Source organism: Pungitius pungitius, chromosome 16 (genome assembly GCF_949316345.1).
Source record: "Pungitius pungitius chromosome 16, fPunPun2.1, whole genome shotgun sequence".
NCBI classification, from domain to species: domain Eukaryota; kingdom Metazoa; phylum Chordata; class Actinopteri; order Perciformes; family Gasterosteidae; genus Pungitius; species Pungitius pungitius.
Window position 1 is genome coordinate 4475709 of NC_084915.1, and position 14497 is coordinate 4490205.

Sequence of the window (14497 nt, forward strand, 5' to 3'; positions counted from 1 at the left end):
GAGGAACAGCTGCCAGACCGCTGGGAACAAGCACTTACATGTTTACACTATAGCTCAGAGGGCTTCCTACCTTCGCTGGCCTCCATGCGTGCTCCAGTCATACTCTGGTTGAGTCAATGTGCACGGCCTCCTCTCTCGTCATAATGAAGCCATTTACTAACGGCGAGCTGCAGTGACGACGCTCAACCGCCCACGAAGGCTCTGATTACCCCTGCTCCTCTTATGACTCTTTACTGGTTGGTCTCACCCCGCCAGCATGTGGAAACTCTGCTGCCTTCGACAGCTCCTGCCTAAATGCTTGGACATCTTCCACCTAACAGTCCCCACACCCCCTTAAAAAAGAAAGCGCCCTCACCGCCTTTGCACATAAGGATGTATTGGGGGCCCTTCGGATCAGTGGCAGCAGGGTGTCCTGTTTCCAGAGACCTAATTTTAATATATCCCTGAGGGTGTGAGCTCAGGCTGGAGGGATCGTAATGAAGGAAGAGATGAGTCGGGGCCTCGATGACGGGCACGCTGGCACAGGTGAACTGCATAAAGGGGGGACGGGAGGGTGGGGAGAAACTGTTCTAGACTACTCCTGCTAGGGCCCTGTGCAGGGCAGCCCTCAGGGGGACACTCTGGCCGTGGCTGACAGATCGTTTGCGGGTTTGGCTGTCATGCCCAGGCTCACTGAGGCTTTGAAATAACACCAGCGTGTAACGAGGATCCAACCGGTGCACAGCAATTGGTCAGCGCACACCATCACAGCGGCGTAAATCTACACCGAGCCGGGCCATCTGACCTCAAACATGTCACATGTGTGTAAGCCAGCCGATGGGGCTTCTCCCAGGGCCTGCTGTCTCAACTAGTGACGAGTGACAAACGGTAGGTGTTGGTCCTTTGTGTGGAAGTTGTCCCCCAGACAGACTGTCAGAAGTTCCACGAATGGCCTGGAAAGTGAGACGCTTGCTGACATGTTAAGCCATAGTGGAACTCTCATCAGGCGCGGATCGGTGTCACATTGAACCAGAGTCATTGATAATACACACAAAGTATGTGCCTGTCCAGTGATTGTTCTCCCTCTCCTTTGTCCAAATTGATAAAAATGATCATCCTTGTCTTACAAGGAAGTATTTGTAAAGTCCTGGTTTAAAAAGACATTTTGACATGACAATGATCCGTCATCTAAATGTTGCTTTGTGGAATTGTATTTGCTGGGAAGAATGATAGCGTATTCAGATCTTACAAAGTACAGATATTTAGGAATTAAAATCCCTGATTCTTCTTACGTGCATACGACATTTACAGCCTATTGACTCCCCTTTGTTAATAAAAACTGAGCACGCACTTTGCAAAGCTGAGCAAGATATGATCTGACTTGAGACTGGCATGTAATGGTTACCATTCAACATTGACACAGCCTTACATCCTGCAGTGCCACATACAGCCGCCCATCATAGGCAATGTAATGAGTACAATATACAGTCACCTTTTTGGTCTCTTGGGAATGTTAAATAAACTAAAAGTGTTGAACCCCTAACCCGGAAGAAAAATAAATTAGCCATAGAGCAACAACCAGAATGTCAGAATACTGAAAGTATTTCAAAACATACTGGCTGGTGCTGCCACATGTGTTTCCTGTCAGTCACTGTGGCAGCTCACAGGAACAATAGAGAATCCTCTGTCGGGCCAACAAACTTCAAACAAACATGCTTAAGTCTCAGTTACAACCACATGCTCATAAAAACTCAAACCCACTCATAAACACCTTGTCGCACACTAACACACACACAAACGTTACCAGTCAACAGGTCCGATGCCACTGGTTGAGGTGCATGCACTGCAACTCTACTGTATGTCTCCTGCCTAAATCGGCTGGCTTGTACTCCATGAAATCTGTCAGCTAAGCAGACTGAACCAAACCAGCCCAAACGGGAGTTGGGGTGTCTGTTAATTGTACAGCTGGCTCCCGTGAGGTGATAAACAACCATGCCTCTATCCTTTCATTTTGTCTCTGCAATTGCGCCAAGGGGAGCTGATGCCCTGCTCACCTATTGTGAAACTGTAAAAAAAAAGCTATTCTTCTGTCCCTCTCTTCAGCCAGAAGGCATGAGGTATCCGAGTAACTGGCTCGCAGCAATACGGAGAGTGACAGCCCGAGCTGAGACACTGACACCACGGTGATGTAGAGCTGGAAGGAGAAATCTGTCCCCAGAGAGCCATCAGTCTAGGCCTCTTTCACTCTCCTTCAAATGGGGCCGGCTGCTTTTTCACACGTACACACCGGCTGCTCGCAGAGATCTGATTCAACGCAGCCTGCACCAAGTGCTAAAACGGTATAAAAGGAAAGGGAATTCAATCAAAATCTGGTGAATCAATTTGCATGTAGCCCTTTTTTTTGCTTCTTTAATCTTCAGCGGGCTTACAAAAGCAGCCTATGGATCTCCGTGCATGTGAGTTCATACGTGTCAAGTGCTGTCTCATAGCCCCCATAACACCTGCTTCACTGTAGTTGGATTAGCAGCAGAAACAAAGCTGTTAATGACTGCCTCTCCTCTCCACACTTACTTCCATCCCTCGATCCTGTAAACGGTGTGTGGTCTGCTAATGTGGTGCCAAACATGCACATCGCTCGCAAAAGGGGAAGCGAGGAGATGTAACCAGGCCTAATTTGTCACCCTCTCTGCTCGCGCCCTCATTTTTCAGGAAACCTCAGCGCAGCCACATCAACAGGCTTTTCAAAATAACACCACAAATGTGCGGAGAGCTGTTGGCACGCTCTGGGGGCGATGAGCTACGGCTGAGGCGCTGCAATGCTGGCCGAGGGAAGGTTAGTGTAGGGGAGGCTGCTTGGGATCTGAGCCGTTTATATGAACTGCTCTGTCGTCCAAACAGTCAGCTGCCTCTCTGCTCCCTCGTCAAGCCTTGGAGCTTAAGCTGGGATTGTGTCGTTTGGGGGGGAGAACAACTTGATATCCCCCCTTGGACAGCAGCCGCCCTGAGCTTGGGTTACTTTAGGCGAACAATGCGGCCTCTGTCCGCGGCCTCTTACTCGGCGAAGACATGAGCTCAGACAGGCTTGCTAGTGTCAGGCATGGCCAAGGGATTCATACATCACAACACCACACCGCACGGGGGGGGGGTTTAGGGGAAAGGCTTGCAAACACGGCTTGCCAGCTTTGCCTCTAAATGGCCCAGCAGAGCCCCCGTCTCAGTGTGCTCAGAGCTAAACCAGACGTGCAATCCAAAAACCAGCAACGCCCCGTTTGCTCTCGTCTTGACAAAGCAATCCCTTTTGGGATTTGGGTTTTGTAGAACAGTGTTTACCTGACGCGTGGACTAAAGAGGGGATGCTGGTACCCCGACATCAAACCGCCCCTTCAGGAGGGAAGTTTAATCCATAACAGATGGTGACAGTACGAAGGACATTGATGGGTTTTGGTAGGCTTCAAAGAACATAAGTGAAATGGAACATTGTGTTACACTTTTTTTCCCCCATATCAACTGCACATTCTTTCAAATTTAATTTCCAAGACACAGATACAACTTTATAAACACACGTGCACATCCCCCACAACAACTGCACCGCGTCCTCTGTGCTATCAACTGAGTAGTCACAATAGACTTTTTTTAAGGCAGATATTTTGACTTGGTAGTAAGCACAGGTGTTACTAAGAGCAACAATGATGGCTCTGTGCTATCCAAGGACATTAAAGCAAGCTAAATGAAATTCAACCATCATCCACTTAACTATTTCCCCCTTTGACAAGTGAAAATGTTGTCTGTTGAAAGCGGCCTATCTGCCTTGAGGTTGTGCACATCACCAGGGGGCGATGTTGCACTTAAGGTCTGTCTGCCCCAATACGACTCCCCAGCTCTCCTGGTAGCAGTCAGTAGCCTGTGCAAATGGGGCGAGACAAATGAAAGCCAGGCAGTGTGTGTTCAGAGCAGAAACACATGCAAGGGATCTGAAAACTGGTGCTAGCAAACCGGGATCCTGCTCTATAGTCCTCTCTAATCTGCCCTGCGGCTCATCTGGGCTTTTTTTCCCCTCCCTGCATATTTATGAGGCTCAGAAAGGGTGAGAAAGAGGAAAAAAAGATAACCTCTTTTCTTGTGGGAGCAATTAAAGCCTTGCTATCATCAATCCTTCTCAGAGTCCTCATGCTCTGTCTCTCTCCCAGCTTTTTGTGTCTCTTAAAGGATTTCACCTCACCAGTACTGACGAGGGTCATTACTGGTGAGCACTTCCAGTGGGAAACTGAAAGAATCCTTCTCTCGACCTTTTAGAAATCAATCCAACAGATGTTGTCAAACCACAGTTTGAATCCAAGCGTTTATATACATGATTCCTGCAGCAGGGACTATTTATTTGATGCAGGACAAAAAAAGTGTGAAGAATCAAACTAATTCTTAGTGTGGGTGGCCTTTATATTGTTTTGTCTAATTCACTCCTCATGACCATATAATCCAAGATGGGTGGTTCTATAAACTTTGGGTTGTCATTCAATCGTCTTTTTTCAAAGAGAGACCAAATCCTGCTTCATGCTGCTCAAAGCAACACCTCCGGGGTGAATCGTTTCACAGTGAACAGAAACATTTGATCCACTGTGTTAATCCCATCTCCTTTCATAAAACGTGTGCCTGCAAAGCTGCTATGCTCCATTTCTGGGACACGGGCCCTCAAGTTATTCCGGACCCAAATCAGTTTGCTACAATGACATCATGAGGCAGCAGCGGTGACTTAAAAACACAGATTTGGAGAGGCGGCGAGGTGGAAATGGCTGGGGGGGGGAAGAGAAAAGACAGACAGAAGAGTGGATTATAGCACACACACACACACACATACACATGTGCTGCCCACGCACTATTTGGCACAGACACCACTAAGCCACAATGAGGTCTCATTAAGGCTCGCTCTCTCTCTCTCCCTCTTTGGCAATGTCACCTCTACCGGAGGGACCAAAGACTGACACCGGCATGGTTGGCCACAACACCAAAAGGGCAGTGGGAATGGCTGGAGCTGTAGAAGTGGTGGGTGTTTGTGTGCTTTTTTTGACCCTGTTAGTGCTACAAAGTTGTCAAGAGAGTGGCTAATGTCACATTGCATCAGTGGATGATGGTGATGGTGATGGCGGGGGGGGGGGGGGGGTGAAACTATCCTGGGAAGAGGAGACTGGTGCTTTCAACAGCTCCATTCATGATTCGGTAGCATCTCCGGCGTCAACAAATGTCAAGGACACGGTGGCTATAAAACACTTCCAATCGAAATGACCTAGGTTAATGCCTCTATCAAGACTCTACAGCTCAGCCAAAAACCTTTATTTGAGGATGAAAATGTATTTTGTTGACAAATAAAATGGGATAAATCGAAGAAAAAAAAAAAAAGAGAAGACAAAAATCTCATCTCAATTTCTTATTAAAATCCTAAAAATCCTTCTACCTTACCTAGACCTACCAAACAAACATGCAGAGAGCGTGAGGTACACACATGTGCAGCATACAGTTGCTGCCCATTGACCGCTGACTGGCTGCTAAGCAGCAGCATATCTCCGTGTGGCAGACTCGAGGGGGCCAGCAGGAAAACGAATGCCTTTCACTTTGATCTCTGGACTGCAGCCCATTTAAATGTTTGTGTTTGAGATGTAGACCTTTCATTTTGGGGCTGATGGGTTCCAGGCTCTTTGGGTTTAGCGTGGCATGTCGGATATCGTTGTGTTTACACAGTCTCCCTCCAGCTCTCCTGGTGCTGAAATAAGTGCATTAAGATGGATGGATTTACTTAGTCTCTAACCTTGGGACTTGGGGAACAAACTCTGAATGACCTCTCTGTGCGGATGGCCGACTGGCCCGCACTGCTGTATGTGTGTGTGTGTGTGTGTGTGTGTGCGCACCAACAGACCCATTCATATCGTCTCCTTAGAAACGGACCCTCGGTCAACAAACCTCTTTAGGCCACATTAGACCTGTACATTCAGTATTTAATTCACACTTATCTTCTGTCGTTCTTATATTTGGCCTTAACAGGTGAATGGGTAAAATAAAAAAATAAAAAGGTTATCAAAAAGGATTCATAGTGCTCTGATTGTTCTCTTCCTTGGCCATAAATAGTTAAACAAAAAAAACAGAAGTCGAGACAACCAACCCTTTGCTGCCCAGACCAGGACTCTTCAGTGAATCTAATGATTCTGAAATACGTGATAAGTGCTGCGATATATCTCTGCCTACACACAGACACAGTAAATGTGAGCTGTAGGCATTGGGGCCGGGCCATTGTGTGCGACAGCGAGGCAGTAAATCAGCCAGCGCTATCCTTGATTTGTTAACCTTTGTTTGGCTGTGTCAGCAGATGAGGCATGGCTGGAGCGGCCCCTTTGATGGTCATGAAATACAGCCTCTCTTTCTGTAGTTACAGCTATGGAGAGGAAGAAAGGGGCAGGCCTTCCCTCTGTGCAGCTCAGGATATTGAGCTTCCCTTTACTCCCTTCGAGATGCATTAGATGGCTCCTAGCGGGGGTCGAGTACCAAACAGAAGCAAGGATCACTGGGGAAACGCCTCGGGTCTGCCTCACTGATGTATCATGCAGACCTGAATCCTTCAGATCCCAGTCTTCTTTCTCATAACATGCCTGGTTATTAAATGTAAAACTTTTATTTGAATCAAGCCTGTGTTTGAGCTAAAACAACACCACCAAGTTATGTCCGGAGGGCAGGGAGCGGAGCCCTTGACTGCGCCGGCTCATCCGAATGCAGGAAAGGCCTCTGGTAGCCAGGTGATCTTTCCACTGGGCATCAGGAGTCTCACAGGCCGCCCTGATTCATTGACACACAAACCCACACAGACGTCAGAGGTCAGCCTGAGGTCAGCCTGAGGTCAGCGCGGGGAGGCCTGGGGCCGTAAACCAACACGGGTGCTGTGAAAGGCCAGCCTTCTCTCTCCAGTCCACTGAACGAGTTAGGAAGCTGCCTGGGTGATTTGTGGCATGATTGCTGCTCTCTATATCACTTGAGATTATAGCAGGTGGCGGCCCACTGCCTGGGAGTACACACAGCGCCACCGGCAGAGAGGATGAGCCAGGGAAAGAGAAAAACGGGCCCTCAGCTGCCTCCCATACAGCAGTAATATGCTCACAGGCAATTTAGCTGCCAGCAGAGCTCTCTATGACAATCCAGGGAGCTCTTCAGCTCTGATATCTGCCACAAAAGTTCACTTCCGCTTTTGCCTCTCTATTTTTTTTTTCAAACAATGCCATCAGCACTGCAAATTACCCCCTTCCACATTACTCTCTCCCGCAGTGACAGACGCACTCAGGCCCGACACACTTCACCGGCGGCGCTCTTCACGCTGGCGTCGGCCCGGGTCTCGCTGTAGCACTGCTTCATTTTCACATTAACTCCAGTAAAGCATGATATCAGTATTGTGGCTTTTTTTTTGGGAGGGGGTGGGTGCACACTCAATTCATCCCCTCACACTGAACTCTCTCTCACATCGTACACAGCTGCAGGAGATGTCTTACGAGGGACTAGCTTCTCCAACATAGCTAGCAGATGAAAATCTCCACTATTGGTGGTCTTTTTCGAAAACAGTTTTATAAAATTCTCATTACATCCCAACCACGTTTCACGTGCATTTTGAGCCCTGAACGCTGACAGTCTGTCAGGGGTTGCAGACAACTGCGACAGCAGCAACCTTTGGAGCCGTGCTACCAGCTGCTTCTTTTGGAAAAGAGTTGACAACTGGCCCAGTTGGTTGACATTTCCATCAAGCGTAAACTACTCTCACTTGTTACTCAAGTTATTTCTAATTGTGACCAGGGTTTTTATGTCACCGTGATCAAAAAGCAATTCAAAATGCTCTGAGAGATTACGATTTCTCCAGTGTTAGTCCAAAAACATCATTTCTTTTTTAAATAGCTTCCTCACACTGAACAGTTCACAGATGAAAACGTTTTCAAACCTACTCTTAAATCAATGCCACTACCGAGCTTTTGTAAATGCTTTATCCTAATCTTGCTGCTGGGGCCCAGCTCACCAAACAATGCACAGCGATCGTTAGTACCTGCTCCCCAACGACTCAGCTGAGTCCCCGCCACGGCTTGTGGATTGACAATTCCATAAAGGATGGGAATGTAACCGGGGGAGGAGATATTACTGCCCTGGGACACTGCTTTAATCATTTGATAGATCTGTCTGCAGGCCTTTGTGGTGAAACGCTGTGCTGGTTTGTTATCGCCAGTATCTGTGCAACCCAGCACTTCAATCCCCTCCCTGGACAGCACTCCCTGTCTTAATATGGCTTTGTTACCGATCTCGGCCCACGGTGCCTTGCAAGCGGCTTAGACTTCAGAAGAGCTGTTTATTTCACCGGTGGAAGATGAACTACACCACCATCTTTTTGAAGGGTGCTTACTCTCTCGCACAGCAAATGAATCAGGTTAGCTGGCTCTGACACCTGCGGGGCACATTGACAAGCGCGGTAATTAGAGCTAACATTTAATGACTCTTAGTAAATGAAATCCATTCCTGGGTACACTGAACCCACGGTGAGCTGGAAGGAAAACACCAAGGCAAGCAGAGAGTGGCGGTGACTTTAAGCTGCACGTCAGCTGTGGTTGTCTGGTGTGGAGGTGATGCCGACCGAGGAGGGGCAGGACACTAATCACCGTCTGATGACGCCAAAGGCACTTTCTCATCAGTTGGATTTTCTTTTTCAAATGCAGTGTAGGCCCCAGGCCGAAAGACAGAGAGTGAGGAAAAAACATTAGGGCTTTTGAGGGAGCAGGAAAAATACACTGTAATTATTGAGTAGGCGAGAAGGCTGTGAGATTAAAAGATGCGAGACCAGCACTGAGGCTTCAAAGAGACCCCAGGTTGCCCTGGGCTGATTCCCAGTCTAGCTGCAGAGAATAAAAGCCAACAGTCACTCATTACCGAAGCTGCACATCAGCAGATGAATTACAATGGCGTCCTCTGTGCTCTGTTGGTTTAAGATATACTCATGTGTCTGACTTTTGTCCCAATCCGTCACAATGTTAATGTTACTAATAATCCCACTGAATCGGAAATACGTTTTGTCTCCTCCACCAAACAACACAATACATTTGGACATACAATGATATAATGAATTAGCCGTCGAGCTGTTTTTGCCAATCTCGGCTTTCTCAGCCCAACGAGCACTTTGTGTGTCTCAACAAGAGGAGCACACGCACAGTCAAACAAACGGAGCCCTTTTGCACCTGCCTTTTAGTGCAAATATTGACACACGTCGTCCCACAAACGAGCCTCTCTCAGCATGACTGACGGTGCTGTTGCTTGGGCTGGGGGTTTGGTTACATTAGATCAATGGTAATCCCCTCTTTAAAAAATAACACACCAGACTCTTTTAATCCCATCAGCACCCTCCATAAAAATACCAGTGGTCCTGGCTCTCCCTGCACCTGCATTCCTTCACTGGCCTTCAGCGATGGCGGCTGCATTAGCATATTGCAGGAAAGGAGGCGGAGGCGGCAATGGTAAAATGGAAGAAAAGAGGGATATTCAAATGGGAATAGGGGCCACGAGAGTAGACTATCATGCAGCAGAGAGAAAGCGTATTTTGTTTACTGTTTCCCCAGTCAGGTCCTTTCATGGAAGGGGGTTGAGGGAGGCCCTCTGTTGATTTAGGCTGCACAAAGGGGGCCTTAATCCTTTCAAGGGAACCAAATCAGTCCACAGAGAAGCATGTTCAAAAGGAAACCTCCCTGTCAAGCATGGCCATTGAGCCCCCACCCCACCACACCCCCCCCCCCTCCCCACATGGATGCCACAAATCAAGCCCAGGAGGGAATCAAAGGCCAGAATGTGGGAAATGTGTTTAGAGGCCTGCGTTGCGCAGACAAGGGCACTACGAGGAAGAGGGTGGGGGTGTTGAAGGACCTTTCATCGGCAGTCGGCCTCGTTCATGCCACAGCCCAGGAGGGGTCATAACCCTCGTCTGCGAGCCTCCCTCCTGCCTTGCAGGGTACCTCCCCCCCATTACGGAGGAATGTCCATTCACGCAGGGGGACCACCATTATCCGCGAGCCGGAGAAAATGGGGCGGCTTTTAACAGCAAATTAGTGACTTGATAATGAGGTCACATGTGGTGTTGGCACACTGAGGCCATAAACAGATGCCTCTCTTACCCTTCCTTCATTCCCTGCAGCATTAGTACAGCTTCCTCCTCCGGCTCAAGTCTTGGTGCATCCCGGCACATTATTACATCTTAAACAACCAAACTTTAATGGATCCCCCACACGGCAATAACACCAAGGGCAATGGCCACACACCTGCAACGTCACATAGACAATATTTTACCGCTGTGTAAACACAAAATGTCTGTACCTTTAACTGCAGCTGTGTTGAAAAATTTCTCTGAGCTGGCATCGGATATCTGAAAAAAAGAAGACTGGAATGAATCAAATATCACAGTGCCATGTTTTTTTAATTTTTTTACAGACTTCCAAACCTCACTTTAAGACTGATTTTACAGGGTTATGGTAAATAATTAGGATGCTTGAATCAAACTTTCCAGTAGAAACGTAACATTATAATCCTTAAATTCAACTTGGTTTGCCGAGATGTATGATGTGGTTTTAATGTAAAAAATGTTATTTTTGATCATTGGATTTATGTTCTCAATTTGAAATCTTAAAGGTCAAATTCAAACCAATTATGGGGGGCTACAAAATGATCCCTAATCCATAGTTAGTTGGGTAACGTGAGCATCATGACCCAAACCGACATCGGGTCTCACACTGTGAAACAAGCTTCTTCTTAGTCTCGCCACTTGGGGGCACTGTTGCTCCGTGACAACACACCTCCATCCCTCCTGCTGAGCTTCACGTGGAAACTATACGACGTTTTAAAAGCTTTTAGGGTCAGAGATTCCGTTTATTTCGCGCAATTGGTGAAAGGTGAAAGAGTGTTATTGTTATCACAAAGTAAATACCGCTTGCGCGCAAAGGAAAGAAACGAGACAACACCCGCTGAGCGGCACATGGAAAGAAGAAGTTTTTCTGAATAAAAGGAATGTCTGATAACTCGCTACGTGGATTTTGTGCTTAATTATGCACATCAAAATACGACGTGAAGGCATGTTTGCTGTAATGCATTTAAATGTGATACAATGACTGAATTTTCTAAATCGACGTCCAGTGACAGCTTATGCGACCCGTGCAATATCCTCCAAACGTTTTGTTCCGGAGGTGCAGGATGAGCCAAGTTATGTAATATCAACATAAAAATGAACAAGAAAAGGCAACAAGGTAAATGCTGAACAAGCTTGTCACGAATCGGCCGCGCACTCACTAACGCAACACTGACAGGATGTAAACAACGAAAGCTGCTGAATAAATGACAGCGTGAGGGGTGACACCAAAATGGTTTAGCATGAAAACACACACACAATGCATTATAAAAGATTATAAGCGGCTCGCAGTCAGCGCGCATACCTTTGATGTGCGCAAGGTGAACGAGAAGGCAAATAAGTCAGCGTATTACTTTCTCCGTCTGGTGAAAATGACCTCGTTTCACATTCTGCTTTTTTTCAAATCATGTAATCCACACAAGATGCAGCGAAGTCTACTCCGGTTGGATCGAGGACAGCCATGCGGAGAAAGAAGAAGCCTTTCCAAGAAAAAACGACAAAAAAAAAATCCAAAGTCGTTCACAAAGCTACTGCGCCTTTTGGACAAAGAGACCCATGTGTCTCGCCACGCATAGCTACTGCATCAGCACTAAGGGGAGAGAGAGAGGGGGAGAGAGCAAAAATCCCTTCATCCACCTTTTGGACACAATGTGATCTGGTTTTCAGGTAAATATTCTCCTGTCGGGAAAATCCGTGAAAGATAACCAACAAGATCCGAGAGGGTCCGTGGGCCGGTGCGCACAGAGCGAGGGGCTGCGTCCGACGGAGCAAACCAATCCAACAAAGCGCACGGCCGGTTCCCTCTGTGGGGACAGAGACGCAGCCAAACCACACGCGCAGAGGGCTTCAACTTCACGCGGAACAGGCTGCTGTGCGTTCAGCTGCCGCGCGCTCTCCGACGGATCCCGGTCGTGGGCGCAAAAGAGCCTCGCCCCATCCGCTACCAAGACGCAGACTAACTCCCATTCATCTGGCGGCTGACTGCCACAGTGCCGCTGCTTCCACCGTCACTTCCTCCTACTTCCTGGTTTCCAGGCGGACTTGGACTCGACCTCAGTCGATTGCACATAAGCGGGTTTACCTTTTGCGTAAATGGCGCGCAAAAGGAGAGGCGGCGGCGAAATACAGCTCGATAAGGAGGCAGCGAGAGGGAGAGAGAGAGAGAGACAACAAGAGGGAAGAAGAGAGAGCAAGGAGGGAGGGAGGGAGGGAGGGCGGGGACAGCGAAGGCAGAACGATATTCTTTCTCTCACTCGGAGTGAGATGATGTCAGCCCCTGATGAATTCCCCAGTAGGGTGCTGCTACCGCGAGGGGAGGCAAAAACAAAACGCTCCTCTATGCGCGGCATGAGCCTCCTCGCAGCCAGCAAGCCGGTCTTCCTGTTGGAGCGTGTCCCACTCCACTGGGCTGAAGGGAGGTCAGATGGCAATAGAGCAGCATCGGGTCCTTTTGCCTTCGATTTGAGCTTTCGTCGGCCCTCAAAAACTTAACAAGCTTCCTTCACTGACATTGCAGACATAAATCATGACTAGCACGCTTATAATTTTGTTAACCAAAGTCCTGGAAGGATTTTTCCTTTAGCCGGCCCACCCAGGATCCCCCCCCCCCCCCCCCCCCCAAAAAAAAAACCCAAAACCAACCCTGCTGGAACTGGCAGAGCTCAGCGGTTTCACCAAGGGACCACCTCCCAGTCGCTTCCTACTATTGGTGCCACGGAGTGTGTTTGAAAAGGGATCCTGCAGCTATAAGATGGGACACCATCCCGTTAGGATTCTCACTGCACGCCTGAAAGTAGCATTTACCCGAGAAGCAACGGCGCTCATCCATCTTCGCCCTGGTTCATCTCACTGGAGGAGTCCTGGTTCAATGGTATGCAAAACGGAAGAAAAAAAAAATCCTCTATAGCGCATAGATCCGTAGCATCCCAACGCCTGTCTAATGAGCATTAACCCCGCTCGGCTGGGAGGTAAATGGGTGCACAATAAAGTCTCGCTGCCAGTTCAGCCCAAGGAATCACAGAGCAGAAAACGGACTTAGCTCATAGCTGAGATGCTAATCCGTCCCTTGGTAACGGAGAGGCGGCGGGTGCGCTGACTGGTCTAGAACGGTCAACATGGAGTCATGGGAAATGGGATGTACAGTTAATTCATGGAGGCAAAACCAATTCGCACACATCCCCACAACAGCCTGTTTCTCAAAACTGTAGTCAGATGCTCGTTAAACGAGTTTATGTTGGGAAGAAATGTGCTTATCCATATCAAGTTTCCTTGGAACTGTGCCCAGGGACACATTTGATAAAAACGTGAACAACCATCTCGGGGGGGGAGGAATTTTTTTTACCTCACTTGGTTCAGTTTCAGAGGACAAAGGCTGTGGTCACAAAAGGGCCTGGGAGAGACAGCCGCCTGCATGGCCTGTGTTCGCCAGGTTCAAGGTTCCTGCTACGCACCCTTGCACATTTCACAGATGTACGCACTGTGCATTGAACAACTTAAACTAATGAAGTGATTCATCCCCTGGCTAACTACTGCTGATGGGCGGTGGGAAAACCTCTTTGTTACTGCACTACATTGACATTATGTAGCTGTGCACGCTTCATGACAACGCAGTAAATCACGTCTAAAATGAGTTGCAAATGTACCAACTGTGGTTACATGTAATTAGATCACAGGAATGCTTATGTTTGAAGCGGTTATTGCGATCAGCGGCGTGTCGTGGTTTGGCTTCAAAATAGTTGACATGGCTAGCATCGAGATATGTATTTATATGTCTACCACCGGCAGGAAACGGCTCACAGTTGTTTTCACGGTTGTGTGCGCCGAGCAGCATGAACGAGCCACTGTTCTCCATTTTAAATGGCCATTATCAGATTTGAGAGCGACCACAAGTCTGTGATTACAGCCGCGCTGCCAAACAATCGCCGTCCGGATCGCTCACAGCACATTATTTTTAATTCAAATGAAACAACGCCAGAGATGAAGACACATCAAAAATGAGAACCCTGCACAGTTTTGGGTGAAAAAAAAACCCCATTGCCTGTGGGAGAGCATGGAGCGCTGAGATCAAACACAGTGTCTGGATGTATGCTGTGTATCTCAGTAATTGCTGTCTGGGCACGCGAGTTCTGTCTATAGACCATCAGCTTCACACTGACATTTTGTCATCTTTTATTCTGTTTTTTGGATGCTGATTCTCAACTTCAAAGACACCAGAGGCCTGTTTGCCTCTCCCCCCCCCCCCCACCACCATGGTTTAATTTGACAGGAACTCTCTCCTAGTTTACAATCACAGGGGACCGGTCCGCCTTTATGAGCCTTCCTGCCATTATGCCAAATCTGCCCTTGTTT

General features: G+C 48.0%; 1 protein-coding gene across 5 annotated transcripts in view; it reads right to left on the reverse strand.

The window, feature by feature from the left end:
• auts2a (activator of transcription and developmental regulator AUTS2 a) overlaps nt 1-14497 on the reverse strand; it is a 245975-nt gene that overhangs the window by 17483 nt on the left and 213995 nt on the right. For all 5 annotated transcript variants that reach the window (XM_062558016.1, XM_037466775.2, XM_037466772.2 and 2 more), the window contains one exon: nt 10345-10393. In XM_062558016.1, the coding sequence (XP_062414000.1) occupies nt 10345-10393 (49 nt within the window). The remainder of the gene's footprint in view (nt 1-10344; nt 10394-14497) is intronic.